At 47.7% G+C, this 22,435-nt stretch overlaps 1 protein-coding gene across 4 annotated transcripts in view; it reads left to right on the forward strand.

Annotated features, from left to right (window-relative positions):
* Positions 1-21,609, forward strand: part of PLPP4 (phospholipid phosphatase 4) — a gene marked incomplete at both ends in the record, with an annotated part of 110,658 nt that extends 89,049 nt beyond the window's left edge. For 2 of the 4 annotated variants that reach the window (XM_080693804.1, XM_080693806.1), the window contains 2 exons: positions 14,197-14,367; positions 21,410-21,609. In XM_080693804.1, coding sequence (XP_080549930.1) covers positions 14,197-14,367; positions 21,410-21,609 — 371 coding nt within the window. Of the gene's footprint in view, positions 1-14,196; positions 14,368-21,409 lie in introns of those variants that run through there. The other 2 variants (XM_080693805.1, XM_080693807.1) reach the window with 2 other exon arrangements.
* Between the last annotated feature and the right edge of the window lie 826 nt (positions 21,610-22,435).

The raw sequence follows: 22,435 nt of genomic DNA on the forward strand, positions 1-22,435 counted from the left end.
TTAGACAGTATTTTGAGAGAGATTGTGAGCCCCAACCTAGCTCTCCAGACAAAGTCTCTCTTTTTTTTTATTATATACATTTTATTTTATTATATTTTAATTTTTTATTGTTGCACTGTATTCATACATCATAGTGGGATACAAAAAAACTTTTGTAGACATACATGCACACATCGCCCAGTCAGCCCCCACCCGATCCTCACCCCATTCCCTCCCCATCCCTCCTTCCCATGCTTGGCTTAGTGGTTGACATCTAGTATTATAGCAATTTATCCAAAATTAACAATGATAATCTCACATAACAGTTTCATTTGTCTGATACCAAGCTTTTGATGACTTAAAGATAACATTTCAATATTTCTTTTTGCTTTCTTTCTTACCAGAGAATATTTCTTTCTTTTTATTTTTAGGTGAAACTATCATATATTTATTTATTTTATTTATTTTTTTTTTTTTGGTGGTACTGGGGTTACTGGAAGCCCTTCTACCTCTGGGCTACACTCCCAGACCTATTTTTACATTTTTTTTTTAAATTTGGAAACAGGGTCTCCTAAGCCAGCGTGCACGGCTGGCTTTGAACCTGCGCGATCCTCCTGTCTCTGCCTCCCAAGCGCGGGGATTACAAGCGTGCGCCACCACGCCCGGCAAACTATCATATATTTATATATTTATTTTTCAGAAAAAAACTATCCTAATATGGAATATGGACTCTAGATACCCAAAACGATCTCGAAAAAGAACAAAGCTAGAAGATATATATTTTCTAATTTCAAACCATATAAAGCTACAATAATTGAAACAGTGTAGTACTGTTCTAAAGGCAAATATATAAACCATTGGAGTTAAATAAAAGCCTAGAGATACATTCTTCCATATATTGTCAAGTTATTTTTGACAAGGTTTCCACAAACATTTGGTGGAGGAAATAATAATCTTTTAACTAAATATTGTTGAAAAATACTAATTACATGAAAAAGAATAAAATTGTACCCTTACCTAATCCCATATACAAATATTAACTCAAAATAGATAAAAGACCTAAATATAAATCTTAAGACTATAAACTTTTAGAAGAAAATCTGGGTCATAAAACCTCACAACATTGAAATTGGCAGTGATTTCTTGGATATGATTTCAATGGCACAGGCAACAAAAGGGTATACAAACTCCCTAACAAATAAAATATTGTATATCCAAAGACAATGTAAACAGAGTTAAGTTACTGATAGAATGGGATAAAATATTTCCAAATGCTATATCTGAAGGTATATTAATATTCCAACTAGAAATCCTAAAAATTAACAATAAAAGCAAACAATACAATTTAGAGATAGGTATAAGACCTAACATAAATAATGAATCTCCACAGATAACTAATCTTAGTTGTCTGTTGGATGGAAAATCTTGTTTCTCTGGTTCTGGTGTGTGTTACCTATTTCTTCTTTGTAGTTAATCTCTTTGAGTATTTTCTCTAGTGCTGGTTTTGAAGACATAAATTCCTTCAGTTTCTGTTTGTCATGGAAGCTTCTTATTTCTCCATTTAATTTGATAGAAAGTTTTGCTGGGTAGGAAATTTTTGGCTGGAAGTTGTTTTCTTTCAGAGTTTGGAATATGTTACTCCAATCCCTTCTGGCTCTCATGACTTGGTTTGGGAAATGTGGAGTAATTCTAATTGGTTTGCCTCTGAATGTCACTTGGCCCTTTGTTTTTGTTGCCTTTAAGATTCTCTGCTTGGCTTCCACATTGGTCATTTTGACAATTATGTGGCATGGGGATCCTCTTCTCCGATCCTGTCTAAAGGGAGTTCTGTAAGTTTCCTGGACCTGTGTATCGACCTCTTGCTCTATGTTTGGAAAATTTTCTGCTATTACTTCCTTGAAGATATTGTTGATCCCTTTGATTTCACCTTCTTTTCCCTTCTCTATTCCAATTATTCTTAGGTTAGCTCTCTTAAAATGGGCCCATATTTCTTCAATGTCAGATTTCTGATGTCGGATATTTTTTTCTAGATCAGAAACTATGCGTTCATTTTTGGATTGCTCATCTTCTAAGAGTGAGATTCTATTCTCTATGTGGTCTAATCAGTTGTTTGTACTTTGAATTGAGGTCTTTACTTCATTAATTGCATCCTTTATCTCTTTTTGGCTCTCTCTAAATTCTTTTTTAAACACCTTTATTATTTCTACAGTTATTTTCCTGATTTGATCTTCTAGAAATCTCTGAATTTCTGTTTTAATGGGTTCTGATGTTGTGGGGTTGTGGGCATTCATTGCTCCATTGTTATTCCTCTTTCCCATGATTTAGGGAGTTTGTGCCTTCTCTGGGTTCTTCCCTTGGGTCACTACAACTTCACTTAAGGTGCTCTGGATCTCGAGTCTGTGGTATCTCAGTCACCACTACTCCTTTACTGGGTTGTATCGCAAAGTCTCAGACCCAGGGAGTCAATAGAGGCTGCTTTAGACTTTGGGGGGTGCCAGGTTGTGCGTTCTCCTATTATGTGATATCTCTGCCACCGCCACTCCCACACTGGGTCAAGTCCCTGGGAGTCAGTATTGGGATTTCTCCTCTGGGGCCCGCAATTTGACTCACTGTTGTTGAATATGCAGATGGAGCTGCTGATGCCACTGGTGGCAATATGGCGCCGCTGCTATGCCCTCGGCCGTGAGGCTGGCGTATTTCTTCTCTGTTTTTGAGCTCTGCTCTGAGTCCCTGTAGCGTGTGCTGAGCCTAGCCACTGGGAGCTTTAGATGCTCCCCGCACTGAAAAATCTGCCAAATCCCGCCGGGCTCTTCCACAGCGGCTCACCTCGGCTCGCTGTCCGGGCTCTTCCGCAGCGGCTCACCTGGCTCGCTGTCCGCCGCTCCTCTCTGGAGCCTAGTGGGCTGTTCAGTGCGTTGGTCTGGAGCCGCCGGCAGTAAGGCGCTGCTGCTGAGTCCTCAGCCGTGAGGCTGGCGTATCTCCTTTGTGGCTCTGAGCTCCGTTATGAGACCCCCTCCTCTCTGGTGCTGGTGATTTTTTTGTTTCTCTGGTGATGGTGTTTTCTGGCTATGAAAGGCACTGGTTTTGTGGTAATAGAGATTGGTTTTCTTGGTCGTCCAGACAAAGTCTCTTGAACAATTAGCAGTGTCAGTGAAGGTCCCAGTGATGGAAATACAAGATATTTGTTTTCCAAACATAAAGTGACCATTTGGATTTTTAAAAATCCATAAGTTTTGTATAATATAAAATAAACTTGCCTGAATTTGGGTGGTGTATGTAACAGAGAGAAATATCCTTAGTATATGTCAAATAAATGAAGCTCCTTGTTCTGTTTATGATCAGTTTCTTGGGTATAAAAGAGGAGCGCAAATGGTGTTTGGTCATGGGAATGTTGTTTTCAGAAAAAGCAAAACATGGGAAGTTTGTGGAAGCCACGCATCAGCTACACAGCTAGTGGGGGCATCTAAGACTGGGACGTCTACAGTTTTCTTCAGTCATCAAAACAATGGCCCCACCTAGCTCAGGGCAGTAACTTTACATCCATCTGCTTCTCTTTTTCTACTACACAAGACTTTAAGAGAAGGTGTGATTGGGCTGTGTGGTTGGGATCCATCGTGGACTATCCCTGTTGTTCACATATCCAGGGACAGCCGATTCTTTTAATTCAAAGCCCATTTATGTCCCTTTCCTATGCAGGCTGAGAGCCTCAAGGCTGGTTCCAAGGGCCGTTTTCCCCTAACAGATCATACAGAGCTGGTTCTATGAGGGGAGGAGTGGACAGCCACCACGACCCCAAGAGCTCCTCCTGGAGTCCACGCACACCAAGGAGAGGGCCATCAGATGAGCACACTGGGCAAGCCGGTGGCACTGCCATTCAGGCTGTTTCTCAGAGATACGCATTCTTATTCACATCTCACCATCACATGTATGCCATGCTAAAGCCTTTGGAGGTAAAATAAAAATCACTTTTATTAAAACATTATCTTGATCTGAATCCTGCCCAGGTGCTTATCAGCTCCCTTCAAGGCATTATGGAAAAAGGTAATTTCTCCCCTTTGAAGGCTTATTCTTATTATTTATGTTTCAGATCACTGTGACATATCAGTCAGGCTGAGAAAAGGAAAAGTTATCCTGAGGATTTAGACCTTCTGTGGCTTAGGATGCTCTGGTATGCAAAACCACTTCCCAACCTCAAGGCTGCCCAGCTCCCTCCAGGAGCATCTGTGATCCTGATAAGCATTTTCCACCAGCTTGGTGGGGGGATGGGGGAAGCCAAGGTGGCTTCTGTCATGTAAAAGCCCTTCATCATCTCTGCCTGTGCTTCTCCTCCATGGCCTTGCCTGTTCCCAGGATGGCATCCTCGGGGAATTGATACAAGGGGAGCCCCTTTGACCCTCACCCTGCTTTCTTTTCCTCCGCATTTCTTGTGCACCCTGCGTGCGGGGCTTCTTCGTCCAGAGCAAATTCCTCTCTGAAGATGCAAACTGAGCTTCCGCAAGGAGCTGATGGTCTGCTTTCCTCTGTTTATGTTTTCCGCCTCTGGCTTTTTCTTTTCTTTTGCCCTACTGGGCCTTGAACCCAAGGGTGCTCTACCACAAGCTAAACCTCCAAGCCCTTTTTATTTTCTATTTTGAGACCACCGAGGTGTAACACGTGCCAGGTGCAGCGTATCCTGGACTCTGTCAATAGCTCCCAGTCGTTCTGTTGGACAGCTGCTGACTTATGTATCTTAGACCTGGGAAGGCTGAGTCTCACAAGCTGGGAACTGTGCCCTGTTTCACACAGATAGGAAGCTCAGGGCCGGTCTTCACACCCAGCTCCACCCAGCTGTGCTTTGTGGGTGCTTCCCACCTGTGCGTAAACGTCACTTTCCCCTCTGTTTGGCAGTAGGATCTCAATTTATTGCACATCTGGGGTTGTATGCATCTGCTCGGCCTGACTGCCTGGCCTCCTCCGGTGGGCCAGGATGGATGTCTCCGTCCCCCTGGATAGAACAGTCAAGTAGTACTGCTTCAAGAGCCTCTGCCTTCCCCAGGGTTCTGAGGGCCACCTTGGCTCTGTCCTAGCGGTTGGCTTTCATGTCTCATCAGCACACCAGTTCTTGTTAGATCTTGAGGCTAGAGATCTTGAGTGCTAGAGGAATTCTGCCAAACGTCATTGGCCACACCAACCATACCTGGAATCCCAGGCAGCTTTACTTCAGGATTAAGTAGATTTAACCTGTGATTCCAGATAACTCAGTTTATCACAAGCCCTTTTGCCTTTGTCTGTCCTCTAGTCTCCAGGTTTACTTCCTCCATGAAGAATCTCATGCCTTTCTAATTTCTTTTCCCTAAAAAGACTCTCCAGTAAAACTGGGTCTTGTACATCTTCCTATCACCAGAGTCTTGCAAAGTGCCTGGCTTAGAAAGATCATTTAATAAGTAGATATTAGGAGAACGACAGAGGTGTTCTGCTCAGTATCCTTGCAACCATAATCTAAACACTGGACTGCATAACTTAAAGGAAAGAAGGTTTATTTTCTTATGGTTTTGGGTTTAGTCCAAATGATGCCGGGGACTGCAGATCTTAGGGCATGGCGACGGGAGGGAGAGAGGGAGAGCACATGGGCTGCACTCCTCACATCATGGAGACTGAAAGCAAGAGAAAAAGCAAGGGGAGGAGGAACCACATAGAATCCCCAAGGTTGCAGCCCAAGGACTCACTTCCAGGCACACCCTACTGGCCTACTGAGTACAACCCATGTAATCCATTAATATGGATTTATCCCGTGCTGGGATTGCTACCCTCAGAACTTGACTGCATCAGCCCCAAACACTAACAGATGAGCTCTTTAGGGAACATTTTATGTCTAACTATAACAGGAAGAATGGATGGTGATACCACGCCACTGGGCCCAAACCTTCCTTAATTCAGGATGTGTTCAACTCTTTGTTCAACTTTTGTCCTTGAAAGAAATATTAAAGGAATAATTGGTGTGAGATTCAGAAGATTCCAAGGATTTTGGAGAATTCTCTTTCTTCCAGCAAGGATAGATGTTTTGTCCTCTACATCTGAGAAAAATAATCTCACTGCTAATAGTTTAGACAGAAGATGAGATTCCTTAAAAATCACTGTGAATACTAAGTTGAATCTATCTCATAATTTTCATAAAAATTTTTCTTTGAAATTTTGATACTTTTTGGGTAGCTAAATTAGACACCAGTGGTCTTCCTTCTGTTGATAATTTCATGAGAAATATATAATTCTCTTTTCTTAAGCTTTGTTGAGTAGCCTGTGTGTTATTTGTACTATAGAGCCATGTTCTCTCTAGGAGCCATAGCAATATTCTATATTTTTTGTTTTTTATTAAATAATTTAGTAATTTAGAACAATACTGAGTGCAGTTTGCCCTGAAAAAGAAAAGAGAATGTAGCTAGGCTGATCACAGATAGAGGAACTAGTTACGTTACAGGCTTTGGGGCTTCAGGGACATAGCAGTAGATCCCAACACCGCTGACCTTGTCTCCAGGAGTTCAGGAGACGCCTCTGTGATGGACCATGGCGTGTAGGTACCGCCTCCTGGCTGTCTGGCTCTCATCTGAGAGCTTCGGGCTTCTTAAAAAGTGAGGCTGGCTGTGGTGGTACACACCTGTCCTCCCACTAGTAGGGAGGCTGAGATAGGAGGATTGTAGGCTTGAAGCCAGCCTTGGCAACTTAGTGAGGCTCTCAGCAACTCAGCAAGACCCTGTTTCCAAATAAAAATAAAATAGGGCTGGGGGTTTAGGCTAGGGTAGAATGCTCCTGGATTTAATCCCCAATACAAAAAAAAAAAAAGAAAAAAAAAAGAAAAAGAAAAGAAAAGAAGAATGAAAAGAAAAAAAAAAAGTGGTCCCAACACCTCTGGTATCTCATTGCATGTTCAAATTTGCTCATTTTTACCACCTAACATCTGAGCACCTCAGGAGCTGCAGAAACGCCTGGAGCCTGGCCCTCCAATTCTAAGTGAATATGGATAAAATAGCGGCAGCCTGTGAAACTAGCCCTTCTGCGGGCTTCTTGTTCAAAGCAGTGCTTTACAGAACCAAGGGCACACTGCGGTGGCTGCCAGGGCTGGCGAGGTCAGGCGACTGCGCTCTGCGTGCTAAGGACCAGGCTCTTGCTGATCCTCATAGTAACGTTGTGGGTGGAGCTCTACAAACACCACTGTACAGATGAGGAAACTGAGGCCGGCGGCAGAGCCAAGTGCCACCTGTCCTCCATCCCTCCTCCCTAGGCCCTTGTTCACCGACAACACACAGCGCCCCCTGGTGATGAGTGAACTGTTTAGTCCCCCAAGTCACCTGCATAATTCAGCTTGCCAAAACCTATGAAAGAGGCCGGGCGTAGTGGCGCACGCTTGTAATCCCCGCGCTTGGGAGGCGGAGACAGGAGGGTCGCGCAGATTCGAAGCCAGCCTCGCTGGCGTAAGAGACCCTGTTTCCAAATAAAAATATAAAATAGGTCTGGGAGTGTAGCCCGGAGGTAGAAGGGTTTCCAGGAACCCCAGTACCACCAAACAAACAAACAAAAAAAACCTATTAAAGAGCAAGCTGGGCATGGTGCACACTTGTAATCCCAGCATTTGGGAGGCTGAGACAGGAGGATTGAGGTTCGCAGACAGCCTACTTAGTGAGGCCCTTTGCAACTCAGTGAGACCCTGTTTCCAAAGAATAAAAAAAATAGGGCCAAGGGCCAGAGGTAGAATGCCCCTGGGTTTCTTCCCCAGTACCTCAAAAAAAAAATTACGATGCAGTGAGACTTTCTTGGGTGTAGAAGGCTTAAGCTGAGGTTTAGAGAGCGGTTTAAGCAGTAGTCTGTGTGGCCCTGGAAAGCCAGACATGAGTGACGTCCCTGGCCGGCAGCCTGCAGACCCAGCCCTACTGGCTCGCAGGTGAATTTTGTTTGATTCACGCTGCATTAGTTTTGGTGAGTTGCTAGCATTTAAAAATGGAGAATATCATGTAAATATCAGGGCCTCCTCCCTCTTCTGTTAGAAGATTCAAACTGATGGAAACACAAAGCCTGTGGGTCCACATGGCAGGCCCTGGCTGGAGTGGAGGCAGGGCTGCGTCTTTAGAAAGACGGGTTCCCTCCATTTTACCCCAGTCCCCTCCAACCCCAACTGTCTCCCGACAATGAGGCCACATGTTAGTTGCCATTTATCATCATGAATGAGCCATTGATTTTTCTCAGAAAGCGATTTACTTTTCCACCTGAGTGCCTGGCATCATTAGAAGATAGACCAAAGAGGTGTTCTGTTGCAAGAAAGTTGACTTTAACATCCACCTGTTTTCTTAGTGGTCACTAGATGCTGGGGCTCCGTGAACCTAACGTAGAGACCCTTGGTAGTTCAGCCTCTCATTTTATGGAGGAAACTGAAATCCAGAGGGAAAAAAGCAACCTAGATGATGTATGCTGTTGATGGCAGAGCCAAGACCAGAGCCCGGGTCCTCGACAACCAACACCAGCCTCCTCGTGAGGTATCACTGGGCACGCTCCATTCCCGTGTCCTTGGCTGGCTGGTGTTGTGCAGCTGTATCTGCCTCCCATGCAAAACACCCCTGATGTCTGCTCAGCTACCTGCCACGCAGTCCTCCTCTTACAGGAGATGCTCTTTGAGCACATGAGACAAAAAATGCATGCTGATTGCGTCAATCAGAACACGATTCTGTCCCAGGACCGATCTGTTTGTCTGGGAAATGTATTATCATTAGCAAAAGTGAAAAATGCAAGGTCCATCTCTCTGTGTCTTAGCTTATTTGTTTTTAAATATTTTTCCTTTCTAATGCCAGTCTTCTTATTTCTTGTTGTCATGAGGGTCAAAGGATGTCCACTTGGTTTAAAAGTCATCAGGAGAAAGGGGAACCATATCACTGCACCTAAACTAGCTGAATCAGTATATTTTTCTTTGTAAGGAGAGAGTTATAAACCTGTGCTAATTTACCTATGTGGCCAGGGAGGATCAGTGATTGCTTCCCGGTGTCCCAGGGAGGCAGGAAGCCCTAGTCATGGGGCACAGCAGGATCACCTCCTGGACCAGCTCCATCACGAATGCCGGTGCTCTTACTCATTCTCCTTGACAACAGCAAGCAAGTACTCCAAGTGCCAAAAACAGGGTGGGGAGCTATCACCTCTCCTCTCCTTCCGTATGGAGAGCATCCCTGTTTTTCACAGCCAGATCCACATGTAGCGGTTTATATACAGCTGCTTTCGGCCAGGAAAACCTGCAGCAGCCTCTGGAATCAAGGGGCTCTTGCTCTTCCCACGCTCACCCCTTCGGTTTCCTTTCCCACAGCAACAGGGGGCATGTGCGTATTCGTGTGCAGGATTCAAACTCTGGAGTGCCCTGACGCATTTGCTACCCAAACAGACAGACTTGGGGGTTTTCTGCTCTCATCTTCTATGTGTCACTGACATTGTTTTTTTTTTCTTTTTGTTGGTATTTCTATTGTTTTAATGTTAGCATGATATAAATATAGTTATCTGAACTTATAATTGCCATCTTCCAAAATGTGCAGTGCCCTGTCTATGTTTCTGATTGCCTGTTTCTTGGTGTGAGTTCTTAATGGGGCCTAAAGCTGGGCCTGTGTTTAAAAGGGAAGGCCGGGCATGGTGGCACATGTCTGTTATTACAATACTTGGGAGGCTGAGACAGGAGGACCTCGGGTTCAAGACCAGCCTCAGAAACTTAGTGAGACTCTTGGCCACCTAGCAAGACCTTGTTTCAAAACGAAAATTAAAAAAAATAATAATAACAGGGCTTGGGGTATATCTCAGAGAGATAATGCTTCTGGGTTCAACCCCCTGAACCACAAAAGTAAATAAATAAATAAATGAGTGGATAGGAGGGATGGACATTTACTTGGAATGGATATCTGAATTATTCCATGTTAGGATAAAAGGCTCCATGCCCCCTTCCCCGGTGTCTCACCTGTGTCTTCGTTGAGAAGAGAAGAGGGTGTTGTATGGACAGAGTTGAAAAGCGTGTCCTCGGCAGCCTTCCTTCCTGCTTGTTCCCTTGAACTTGAATCTGAGCCACAGTGGGGTTGAGAGTCTCGGAATCTCAGAGCAGGGTGGCTCATGGCAACAGCATCCTGGTCCCCAAGCCCTCCTCTCACGGAAGGCACCATGTTAATTCGGTAGGACTTAGTAGCTGACTTGGGTACAGTTGGGAATGCAGGAGCTCGAAGCAGGAGAGCGCCTGCAGCCCGGACATGCTTCCTAGGTCAGAAGGAACAGCCTCAGCGGTCTTTTGTCTGCGGACCCGGTGACAGTTCAATATCTGTACAGATGTCAGTGAGAAAGTGACAAGCATAAGGTTGGCATGAAGTTGGAGCTTCATCCTGTCACCTAAACAGCAAGGACACACTGCAGCGCTTTAAAAATGTTGCCCAACGGCCCAATAGCATGTGTCAAAGAAGACTAGTTGCTTCCAGATGTCCGTGGGCTCCAGGCTGTTGCACTGAGCCTTTAAAAAAAATGTCTGTGAATCCCTCCTCCTTTGCAGAGAAGCAGAGGATTTGAGGCTTTGGATGGGGCTGTGGTGTGGGTGCTGGCTCACGCTGTGTGGGAGAGAAAACATTTATCTGCATGCCAAAGAACAAGTCAAAGCCCTTGGTGCCGGGGATCAGCTGAGGTCAGGGCCGGGGTCCCTCCTTGGGCCAGGAAGCCCCTCCCTGCTCCAGGCCCTGCAGGCGCCCAGCAGTGCAGGTGGTACTGGTCTCTTGAGTTGATGATTGACGTTTTCTTCTGTCTTAAAGTCTCCACATCAGCTTTTATGGAGACACGTGCAGATTCATGCTCAACATCCACGCTGTGTTCCTTGGTTTATTTTCACGTTTGTTTTCTTGACAGATGCCAATTCGGCAACACCCAGAGCTGCATCTCTTCTGACTCCAACCTTGGAGACTTTTATCTATAACCCAATAAAGTCCCGGGCCAGTTCCGTTCTACTCTGGACACTTAGTGTAATTAGGCAGATAGACTTGCTACGCATCTGATTTGAATGAAGCCCATTATTCGTAAGAATGAAGCCCCATCCTGTAAGAGCTCGGGATGGGGCTGGTACCAATGGGAGCCAGTGGCCCAGCCTCCCTCTCCCACTCTGATACCTCATGGGTCCATGTAAATGAACAGAAGGAATGAAGTAATGTGAGTGTGAATGGGGACCAAGAAGCCTCCACACTTCTCAAGATGGCAGACGGCGGCCACGTAAAGCCACCTTGGAACACCATGTCAGTCGGTTGCTGTCGGCATCCTGGCCAGCCATCCGGAACGGGGCTGGGCAGTGCACCGTCTTCTCTCATACTCTTGCTTTAAGCATAGAACGCGGTAGATGCTGGCGCTGCTTTGCCGTAGAGTGCTGTCAGTGCCCAGAAGCGTGCCAGGACACCACCATTCCTGTTCGTGTTTCATTACTTCTGCTTCATGTTTATACCCAGGATAAGCCTGGCTTGCGTTCTGCTTTTTAACAGGTGTATCGTATCAGAGTATCTTAGATGCAGGTATGATGATGTCACAAAGAAGCCCCTGATTTTATACAATTAATATGCGCTAATGATTATAGTTAAAAATTAGAGCCATGGAGGCATCAACTCAATATAATGGTTAAAAAGTAACCAAATAAATAAACAGAAAGGTGGGCAGAACTCCACTGCTACTTTGTCTACTTTGTTCTCCTTTGGCATAAGCCTGTGTTCGTAACCGAGGGCCCTTTTGAGAAGATCCATTTTTATTCAGAGATAATTTGAAAGAGCTGCGGGTTATGTGTTACATGCCTGAGCCATCGCTGCCTTGAACCTCCAGTCTAGAGTCCTTCTCCGTTCACTCCACGCTCCGTCCTAAGTGCTGTCCACATTGCTGCGTAATCTCAGATTTCATGGTGGTATCACAGCCCATTAATTGGAAATGCCACAGGTGGCTTATCTACGCCTCTGAGTGATCACTTCTAATTTTCCACCTTTGTAAAGAAAGAGGTTTGAGCAGAACATCTTCCAGGTTCCTCCGTGGCTTATTGCTATTGCCTAAAAATAGACTCTCAGAGATCTCTTATATATGAATGTGGTTTAGGCCAGGTCTTCGCAGGCTGCAGCGTGCACACAGATCACTGTGGACGTAGTGAAATGCAGGTTCTGATGTGGTAGGTGTGGCGTGGGCCTGAGAGCCTGCATTTGCAGCAAGTGCCTTCATGAAGCTCAGGCTGTGGCCTTGAAGCTGCTGTTGGTCTACTGGCGGTACCTGTGAGTCCTGATTTACCGCGTCACTGCATGGGCTGGTGAGCTAGGAGCTCTGCCTTCTCAGGCGTATTTTCTAATCAAGAGGAAAGTTTTGGTTGGTCTGGTGTCTGTAGAAAATGAGAAGCTGTAGCATCCGACTTCAACCAAAGGCTCTAAGCTCAGCTGTGGCTGCCATTGGAATCATACAAGCACATGTGGCCGCTCACCCATGGGAGGGACCACGCTGCGCCCCTACAGACAGCGTCTGAAAATAGAATCTGACTCTGGTTTTTAAAGCTTTGCGGTTATTAAAGGTGACCCCACGTGTCGCCAGGGTTGGGGAACACCGTTCTATCCCTCAGAAACCCACCTTAAATCTCACTGAGCTCTGGGGTATTTTTCTTCCCAGTGTTAATTCTTTTTAAAAGTTTTTAATTGACACCAAATATTTGTATATATTTATGGAGTACAGCATGATAATTTGACACCTGTGTACAATGTATAAGGATTAAATAAGCATAATTAGCATTTCCATCTCCCAAATAATTATTTCTTTGTTTTAGAAACCTTTAGACACCTCCAATTATTTTGAAACAAATAATAAATCATTGTAGGCTCTAGTTAATCTACGCTGTTATAGAACATTGGAATTAGTCCCTCCAATCTAACTGTATTTTGGTACCAACCATTTTTCAGTCATAGTTTGGTTGTTATCTGAGCTCTCTGTCCTCTCTCCCTGTGGTCCCTCCTGGCCTCTGGTGGTCACTGCTCTTGCTTTTAGATCAACATTTTACCTTCCACCCTGCTTGAGAACATACCATGCTTGTTTCTCTATGCCATGCTCAGTACACTTAACACCTTGTGCCCCGGTTTCAACCATGTTTTTGCAAAGTCCTGGATAAAATTTGGGGACTCATGTTTTCTACACCCAACACCCACACTTTTTTCAATGGATTTAGTGTAGCCTTGGGTTGTCTCTCTAATTTTAAAAAAAAGTATAATAACCACTATTTTTAAGAGAAAACAAAGTGTCATCACTGGCTTTTCCAAAACCCACTCTTCCATGGCATTTGGTATTTACCATCTTCATGAACAGCATCATTGCACATCTGCCTCCCCCAAATTTGAGGCTCATCCTACCCCCCAACTATCCCTTACTGTTAAAATCTAAACACTCATCACAATCTTTTGTTCCACATGCATGTTTTTCTTGTAGAATATAAAACATTCTATTAAAATTATCCATCAACATAGCCATGTCTTTCAACTAAGAACCTTTGAGAACAGAGATGTCTATCTGATATATCTCTTTTATTCCTCCCAAACTAGCACAGTGCCTGCCTAGCACACATGGGATACCACTGCACCATTGTTAACTGAATAAATGAAGTAGATTTTAAAGCAACATATTTTAATCAGTTTTTGTCACTCTGATTAAAATACCTGAGAAGCACAACTCAGAGGGAGAAAGATGTATCGGTGCTCACAGTTTGGAAGGTCCAGTGCAAGGCAGCGATGATCCGGCAAGGCCTGGCAGAGGGCTGCTGCTTTTACATCCTGCTGGCCCCAAACAGAGAGCGAGAAGAAGGCCCTGAGGACACATATATAGTCCCAAGACTGTGCCCCCAGTGACCCCCCTTTCTTTGGCCATGCTCCACCTCTGAAGCTCCCTGCAGTGGGGACCATGCTTTTTAACACATGAGCTTTGGGAGGGGCATACTCTACACCCATACCATTACAACATGCAAGCCTGGAAGGTCACCCTCATGGTCACAAGTTTATCCCAGCGTGTCCCAGCAGGAACACGATTGCCTAGACGAGGCAAATGTGCCTGTTTGAGTGAGTCTGCCTTCATGCCGCCCTCGCTGCCAACATGGCCTCGGCCCTGGGCCGTGAAGATGGCAGCCAGGAGGCCCAGGACGTGCCGCGTCCCCGCCGCTCACCACCTGCTTGAGTAACACCTGCTGTTTCTCTTTGGCAGTTGCCTTCTCGGGCCTTGGTTTCACGACGTTCTACTTGGCGGGCAAGCTGCACTGCTTCACCGAGAGCGGGCGGGGGAAGAGCTGGCGGCTCTGTGCTGCCATCCTGCCCTTGTATTGTGCCATGATGATCGCCCTGTCCCGCATGTGCGACTACAAGCATCACTGGCAAGGTGAGTGCCCGGGGGGCTGCCCGTGCTCACGGCGCTCTGCCGCCTCCTCCAGGGAGCAGAAATGCGCCAGATTGGCGAGAACTAAGTCCTTGCTGCCAGAAGCCAGAGCAGATAGTTTTGAAGCAAATGTGCCTGTTTGAGTGAGTCTGCCTTCATGCCGCCCTCGCTGGGAAAGAACTGGAGTTGTTTTCCTCCTCTGACATCAAGGAGACTTCTATAGAGGCCTGCCAGGCCTTCAGTAGAGAGTCACCCCGGCTCTCGGGCTCCACTGCGATTTCCCTGCTGGACACTTGCCTCAGTTCTCAGACGTGGTGCCAAGTGTGTTTTGGCTCCATTCCTGTGTCCAACCCAGCTAACAAGGGCATATCGCTCACCTCGGGGGCTGATCCAAGCGTGTGTTCCGCCCAGGGAGCAGTTCCTGCGTTCCTGACAGCATCTGCAAGGCTCGGGTGAGGCTTCCCCTGTGTAAGTTCTGGAATGTGTACTAAACCTCTCAATCACACAGAAGAAATGAGGGGCTTGTTCCTGGGGTATAACTAAACCCTGCTATGGCCTTGTGCAGTTGAAGTGCCTTAGAACACAGCCTAGTCTGTCTGCCACAGCAGACAGGGAGCAGAGACAGAGAGGGAGAGAGGACGGTGGCCTGCATGAGCAGCAAGATCTAGGACAGTGCTCCCCAAAGGCCAGTTCTCAGATCACCTGAGCTGGGAATTGGACTCCCAGGTTGGGGGCCCTCGGGAGCAGTGGCCAGGAATCCCCATGACTAACAAGCAAGCCTGTTGGTGGAACGCGATCTCCTTGTGAGCTATGGATACTGCGTTTTTACTTTTACTAAACTACTTTGGATTTGGACAATGATGAAGAGTTTCAAATGGAGCAGATTATTTTTCCTTTACCTGGGAAGTCAGGAAGAGCCTTTGCGTGGCGATCTTGCCCTGAAGGTCTAAGACAGGAGGCCCTTGCACACGCCGTGGCCTTGCTGCTCGCTACCTCTGTGGCTCCACACTGTATCAGGGGTGAAGGGATGTGAGTCCCAGCTCCTGGCTTTGGGGTCAGATGCACCTGGTGTGCCCTGGACCTCCTGCAACTAGGGCTTCGAAACCATTCTGTCCAGCAGGCACAGAAAGGAACTTGGAGCAGTGGCGAGAGGCTCTCGGAGCTCCATGGGAAAGCAGAGCAAGATCATCGATGCTTAGTGATGTTAAAAACCATGTTTTGGGTGTCATCCTTGCGCAGGGGCCATGCTAATCTTCTCTGTATCGTTCCAATTTTAGTATATGTGCTGCCGGGCGTGGTGGCGCATGCTTGTAATCCCAGCATTCGGGAGGCTGAGACCTGGAGGATCACGGTTCGCGGACAGCCTCAGCTACTTAGTGAGGCCCTCTGCAACTTAGTGAGACCCGGTTTCAAAATAAAGAATAAAAAATAGGGCAGGGGGTGTAGCTCGGAGGTCAAATGCCCCTGGGTTCCATCCCCAGACCCGCAAAAAAAAAAAAAAAAAACATGTTTTGGGGAGGGAAGGCCAGAACTATCTGCTGGGGCACTCTGCAGCCATAGCCGAGGGTGCACGGCTTGGCTCAGGTGGCTGCTGCGGCCCCAGTGCCCGCTCAGCTCTGCTGTTATCTGTCCAGTCGGCTCCCTGGAGTCAGCCAGGGGAGGAGCATGCCTTTTCTTGGAGCCTCCAATGGTCTCGTTTTACTGGACGCTCCTTTGTGAGGCTCTTACTGTCTATATCAGATGTTCTTAACTCGAGGCAGAGAGGTTAACAATGCCTCCGGAGGATATTTGGCACTGTCTAGAAGCATCTTTTCGGCTGTTACACTTTTGGGGTGGTGCTACTGGCATTGAATGGGCAGAGGGCTGGAGCCAAAGGGACATGGTAAACATCCCACAATGGCCAAGCCCGTCCTCCAGCAGAGACTTATCCAGGCAAAGATCAGTGCTGACCTACGTGGTACCTGAGCATCATCTTTCCTTCCCTTGCTACGTGTAAAGAAGCAGCAGCTCTGGGAGGGGAAATGTTATTTATTCTGCACTGAGTCTTTAAGGGAGGAGTCAAGGAGAGTTTGTTTTTTGTTTTTTGGTTTGCAGTACTGGGATGGAACCCAGGGCATTCTACCTCCAATCTACACCCCCAACCCTATTTTTTTTTATTCTTTACTTTGAAACAGGGTCTAACTTCACTAAGTAGCCAAGGCTGTCTGCAAACCTGTGATCCTCCTGTCTCAGCCTCCCAAATGCTGGGATTACAAGCATGCACCACCATGCCCGGCTGCCTCTGAGTTTTTGGGCTTGGAGAAGGCCTGAACAGCAAGGCCCTCAATGACTGTGTAGGTGGATGTTTGAGGCAGGATGCCTGATTGAGATAAATGACTAGTTTCTCTTCAGTGGACTGTGCTGTCCGCGCGGGCAGGGGCCATCCATCACCATGGAAATTGATGTGGTTCCCTACAAGGCACTGGCAGAACACAGGCTTCTCGTTACAGCCTTTGGTTAACAGCATTAATATTGTGAGATTTTATGACTCCGTTTCAATTTTGATTTAAGCAACTGTGCCTAATGTGGAAATACATCTGATTACTCCTATACATATTCATCCAGTAAACACCCCGTAACCTCAAACGCCCGCTGTGTCCGTTATCATGGTTGTTTTCCGATAGTCCTGTTGTTTTTATTTTCCCGGCCCACTAAATACCCAAGTCTTCTGTTTTATTAAATGAGGAAAATAGAAACACTTAGTAAAACTCTCCTGGAAGCAGGACCAGCTGGATCGGCACTAACTTTCAGTGTGTCTGGCGTTCCCCGCGTCTTTGCGCCACAGAGGTCAACTGTCAGCAGGGGGGAGGGGGGCGGGTGGCTCACAGGTGATGCTGGCTCAGAGCAGAGGGGCTCGCCTTTGTGATGGAGCAGGAGCAGGTGTTTCAAACTTTAAAACTTGGGGAATTCCCACGCTCAGGAAGATAAATGTGCAGGAAGAGCAAGGCACGCCCCTAAACCAGCACCTGCCCCGCTCACGCCCTGGATGTTGACGGATTCTGTCCAGGGCATTCTGGGAGTGGCAGGAACACAAATTTCGGAGATAATAACAGGTCCCACTAGGTCCCTGCATCTAGGTGCAGGCTCTCCTCCTCAGGCCTAGGGGTAACCTTTAACCAACACTGTTTTCAACCATCATAGGTCACTTTGAGCAGCCCAGGGTACCTGTGTAGCGTTTCCTTATCAGAAAAATCACCTGCCTCTAGATGTGATCCAGAAAAATGAGTCTTCGGGTGGAAATAGCGGTTCCCACTCAGGCGGAGGGTAGAAAGCGTCATGGCGCCGCGGCCTGACTGGGCGGTTTTCAAGATGGCCACCTTCGCCACTCTGCTTCTCTGACTGGGCCATGGGGGCGATTTGAAATGAACTTACATGTAGTTGCCAGACTTTGGGAGACTCGCAGTCCTGCAGATGCAGGTGTCTGAGGGGCTGGTGACTGTGCTGTTGTTCCTGGGGCCACAAAAGAGGTGGCAGAGGCTAGAGAGGCCCTTTCCTCAAAGCCTGGCGGCACTCTGCAATACCAGCTGTCTCTCTTGACTTTTTCCTACCTTCCTACCCCCAGCCCCTCTTTTATACACACACCACTCCCCCCAGTGTACACACACACACACACACACACACACACACACACACACACACAGCCGAGAGCCCCGCACTGGTAACCAGGCCTCCTTTGGCAACGCACGAGTGTGTTGGAAGGACATCGGTACTAAGAGAGGTCAGCATCTTGTATTCCAGGGAGGCTGCGCTCCACCTGGTTCCCACTGCAGCCCTCTCTCTCATCGCAGGCTCCCATATTTGGGGTGAGGTTAAGCCAAGTGGTATTTGGCCCCCAGTAAAGCCCTGCTTGTCCCTTGCCTGCTTTTCTGTGAGCAAGTCGAGAATGTGAGTTCACTAAAACAGCGATCGGCCACCTGAGGCCCTGCCTGAGGAGCTCTTCATAGGGATACTTTCTGGATCTTCACCGCCACATTTGTACTACGCGATGCCCGGGTTGGCTTTGCGAGAGGCGACGTGGAAAAGAACTCGCCGGGCCCTCGAGGGCTCGGATGCCCCTGCACCCCGGGATGCCGCCTCTCACTCAGCTTCAGCAGGAATCACTGAGTCTTGGCATGGGGCTGCACTGACAAGCCCGGGAAGCACATACTTTGGTGTACGTCCTCTGTCTTTGGTCAGTGAGCCACCTAATGAAACGCTGAGCCACAGGAAAGTCTAAGGGTGCTATTGTAGGTTTTGACCTAAAGGTTGTGCTTCACTTTAGATGCTAATAAGGCCCCGGGGGGCCTCTGGCCTCATGATGGAGGGCAAAATAAAACAATAGTGCCACTTTAAGACCTTGAACTAGAAGAAGCTCCCGACACACTTTACGGGTTGGTGGCCATCAGCTAAGTGAAGAGATTCTTCATTTGAGCGACCCTGTCATGTAATCACATTAACCATGTGGGCGCAGGAAGTTGCAGTACCTGTGGCTGTACTGTTTCTTGGGTGACAATTTTTTTTTTAAGTTCATTAGAGGTTAATTTGCAATACTATAAAAATATGGCCATGTTAAAGAGGTTAAAACTCTAGACAGCTGAGTGGCTTTGTGAGAAGGATAGAGAAGGATCACAAAGCCCCCAGCAAGCCAGGTGTGGTGGCACACATCTGTGATCCCAGTACTTGGGAGGCTGAGACAGGAGGATCACAGGTTCAAGGCCAGTCTCAGCAACTTAGTGAGACTCTCAGTAACCTAGTGAGATTCTGTTTCAAAATAAAAATAAAATAGGGTTGGGGTGTAGCTCAGAGGTAGAACACCCCAAGATTTAATCCCCAGTACCACCAAAAGTAAAAAAAAAAAAAAGCCCAAGCAGTGTAGGAGTGGGGCATGAGGGAGCATTGTGAGGACAGCAGTGATGGGAACTGATGTTTAGATCTTATTCAAACATGCTATGGTATAATTCTATGGTATAATCTTTAGACATAACATTATTAAATTACCATCCATCTCAATGAGATGGTTATTGAGATCTCCATCTAAGAGCTGGGGAAACTGAGGCTCAGGAAGGTGAACCAACTTGCCTCGGCTCTACTGAGGATCCCCAGCAGGAAGGCTGTTCAGGTCCTGGGCGAGGGTAGGTGCAGGGTCCTCCTGGGCCCAGGGGCCTCTGCGTGGCCGCAGTGCCTCTTGAGAGTGGGTGGGGCAGGCCTGCTGCCTGAACCCAGGATGAGCAGATAGTCCCGTGTATTCCAGTAGCAGGGGCCAAGCCCCGTGAGTCTGATGTTACCTGCCCACAGAAAGTTTGTGCAATTCAGCAGGATAACAGATGTGATCATGGAACCCCAGAGCATAGCGGCACCCCCAAGGAGAGCTCTGCATTTCTCTTGTCGGGGAGCTTCTCCATTGATAGGATTTTTTGGCAAGAGTAATCCAGAGACAGCGTGGGCCACGTGCGTTCACTGAGCGAGGAATTGTTGGAGTAAACTGCTTTCATGGGGTCTCTATTGGGAACCAGCTCAACACCCTCTTTAGTGAGGTGCTGCCCCAGCGGAGGGGTCTGTCTTGTCTGCAGACCTCCCCGCTGCCTCCACTGCCCCAACCCCCATCACAGCCTCAACTTGAGTAGACCTGCAGCTTGTGGGAGAACTTAGCCCCTTCCTGCAGAGATCTGCTGAGTTTGCCAACCCGGCGTTCTGTCAAATGTTTGATTCACTTTGTGACTCAGAGGGGTCACTTCGAACTTGGTTTCCACTTATCTCAAGACCCACGCACCCCGGCAGGATTGCAGGACTCCGGGGCAACTCGCCTAAGAGAAGGAAAATACAGCTCCCCCAACACCACCCCATGGGTATTCAGATACGATAGAAATGGCTCAGATTCTTCTCTCAGAATTTAAAATTGATTAAAAAAAAACCCAGAAATACAAATCTGAGTTCATGCTATGCTCAGACATGAGTTAAAGAAATAAAGGGAAGAGAGCCCAGCGTGGTGGCACACCCTGGAGTCCCTGTACTTGGGAGTCTAAGACAGGAAGATCGCAGGTTCGAGGCCAGCCTCAGCGACTTAGTGGGGCCATCAGTAACTTAGACCCTGTTTCAAAATGAAAATAAATAAAATAGGGCTGGCTGGGGGTGTGGATCAGAAGTAGAAGGCGCCTGGGCTCAATCCCCAGTGACACAAATAAATAGGTATATTATCATTTGCCCAGGTATAATCTAAAAGACTGACCATGTGACACAGAGGAAGAGTTATGTGCTCAGATTTTCTTGGAGATATTGGGGTTCAGTCCAGGTGAGGCAGGGGACTGGGGATCTCAGAGTGCAGCAACAGCTGGAAGCAGAGAGGGGGAGAGTGTAAGGCTTTGCTCTCACATCATGGACGCCGGAAGCCAGAGAGAGCAGGCAACAGGAGGAACCATATAATCCCAGAGGTCACAGCCCCGGGAACCCACCTTCCTCAGCTGCAGCCTGCCAGCCTGGGCCACCACCCAGTTAAATCCACTGCAGTGGATTTATCACTGCTGAGATTACAACCAAGCCCTGCTTCCAACATTGCAACCCATTTCCTTGAGGGCTGGGGGACACCCCTCATCCAAACAATTGCACTAATTAAATAAATAAATACACAGAAGAGAATCAGACACTCTTTTTTTGTTGTTTTTGCAGTACTGGGGATGGAACTCAGGGACATTTTACCTCCGAGCTACACCCCACCCCTATTTTTTATTCTTTATTTTGATACAGGGTCTCACAGAGTCACAAAGGGCCTCCTGTCTCAGCCTCCCAAATGCTGGGATTACAAGCGTGTGCCACCACGCCTGGCTCTCAGGCACTCATTTTTTAGCACTTAAGTTGGCAGTGTGCAGAGGCTGCCAGGATTCGCAGCTCCTGCGAGGCTCCTTTGGTCTGTCAGGGGGTCCTGTAAGCAAACCAGTTCCCGGGCAAGTGGAGACAGCACTCTCTGGGAAGCTTGCCTGGCCACCTCTGAATGAAGAGTAACATCTTCCTCCCCTTTGCTCTCTCTGCCTAGATTCTTTCGTCGGTGGGGTGATCGGCCTCATTTTCGCCTACATTTGCTACCGGCAGCACTACCCTCCTCTGGCCAACACAGCTTGTCACAAGCCCTACGTCAGTCTCCGCGTCCCCACCTCGCTGAAGAAGGAGGAGAGGCCCACAGCAGACAGCGCGCCCAGCTTGCCCCTGGAGGGCATCACCGAAGGCCCCGTATGATGCGTGTCCCAGGGAGACGGACGCTGAGCCCCGGCACGCTCTTCCCCCCGACGTCATAACACAATGGAAGGGTTTTCTGTAGTGTGAGCCTCATCAGTAATTATCAAAGTGTCCCTTCTCCTGCTTCCATTTTGCAGTGGTGTCCTCTCTCCATGCCTCCTTAGAGCGCTCTTGAAGTCACAAGGTCAAGACAACAGGAATAGATTCGGAGAGGGGGAAGGAGGGGAGAGGGCAGGGCAGGCATGGTCTGGCCATTCCTCCATGTGAAATGTTTGCTGTAGCAACCGCCCCCTCCGTTTTCATGGTTGTAAAGCATAATAAATCCTCCCACCTGGAAGATGGGGTGTTGGCCATCCGCGTGACAGAAGCCATCACTTGGGGCCATGGTGGGATCACAGCAGAGGTGCAAAGCCAGCTCTGAGCGGAGATGCTTCCAGGTGCAGCGCTTGGAAGCCCAGGCTCCTCTGAGCTGTTGGCTTCTTGATGCTCTTGTCTCTGCCATGGGGCTTGGAACTGGGAGCCACATTCTTAGCATACAGGATCCTTCCAGCTCAGGTATGGGAGATGGTTCTGTATGTAGCTCACCGCTCACAGAGAATTCTACATCACCCAGATTGTGGGCGACTACTCGGGGAGTTCGTGCCCCTCCCCTGCCCATCTCAAGCGAGTGGCTGGGACCTCGGGAGTGAGAAGCAGCTGTGGGTGAGAGTCCCCCCTAACCCTGAGATCCTGCGTTTTGCTGAGCTGTGCTGTAAGGGGTCTTGGAGCAGTAGCATGTCCCTGTTCCATCCTCGCAGGAAGGACACGTGACAGGGCTCTTTGGGAG

Source organism: Muscardinus avellanarius, assembly GCF_963383645.1.
Source record: "Muscardinus avellanarius genome assembly, chromosome: 4".
Taxonomy (NCBI): domain Eukaryota; kingdom Metazoa; phylum Chordata; class Mammalia; order Rodentia; family Gliridae; genus Muscardinus; species Muscardinus avellanarius.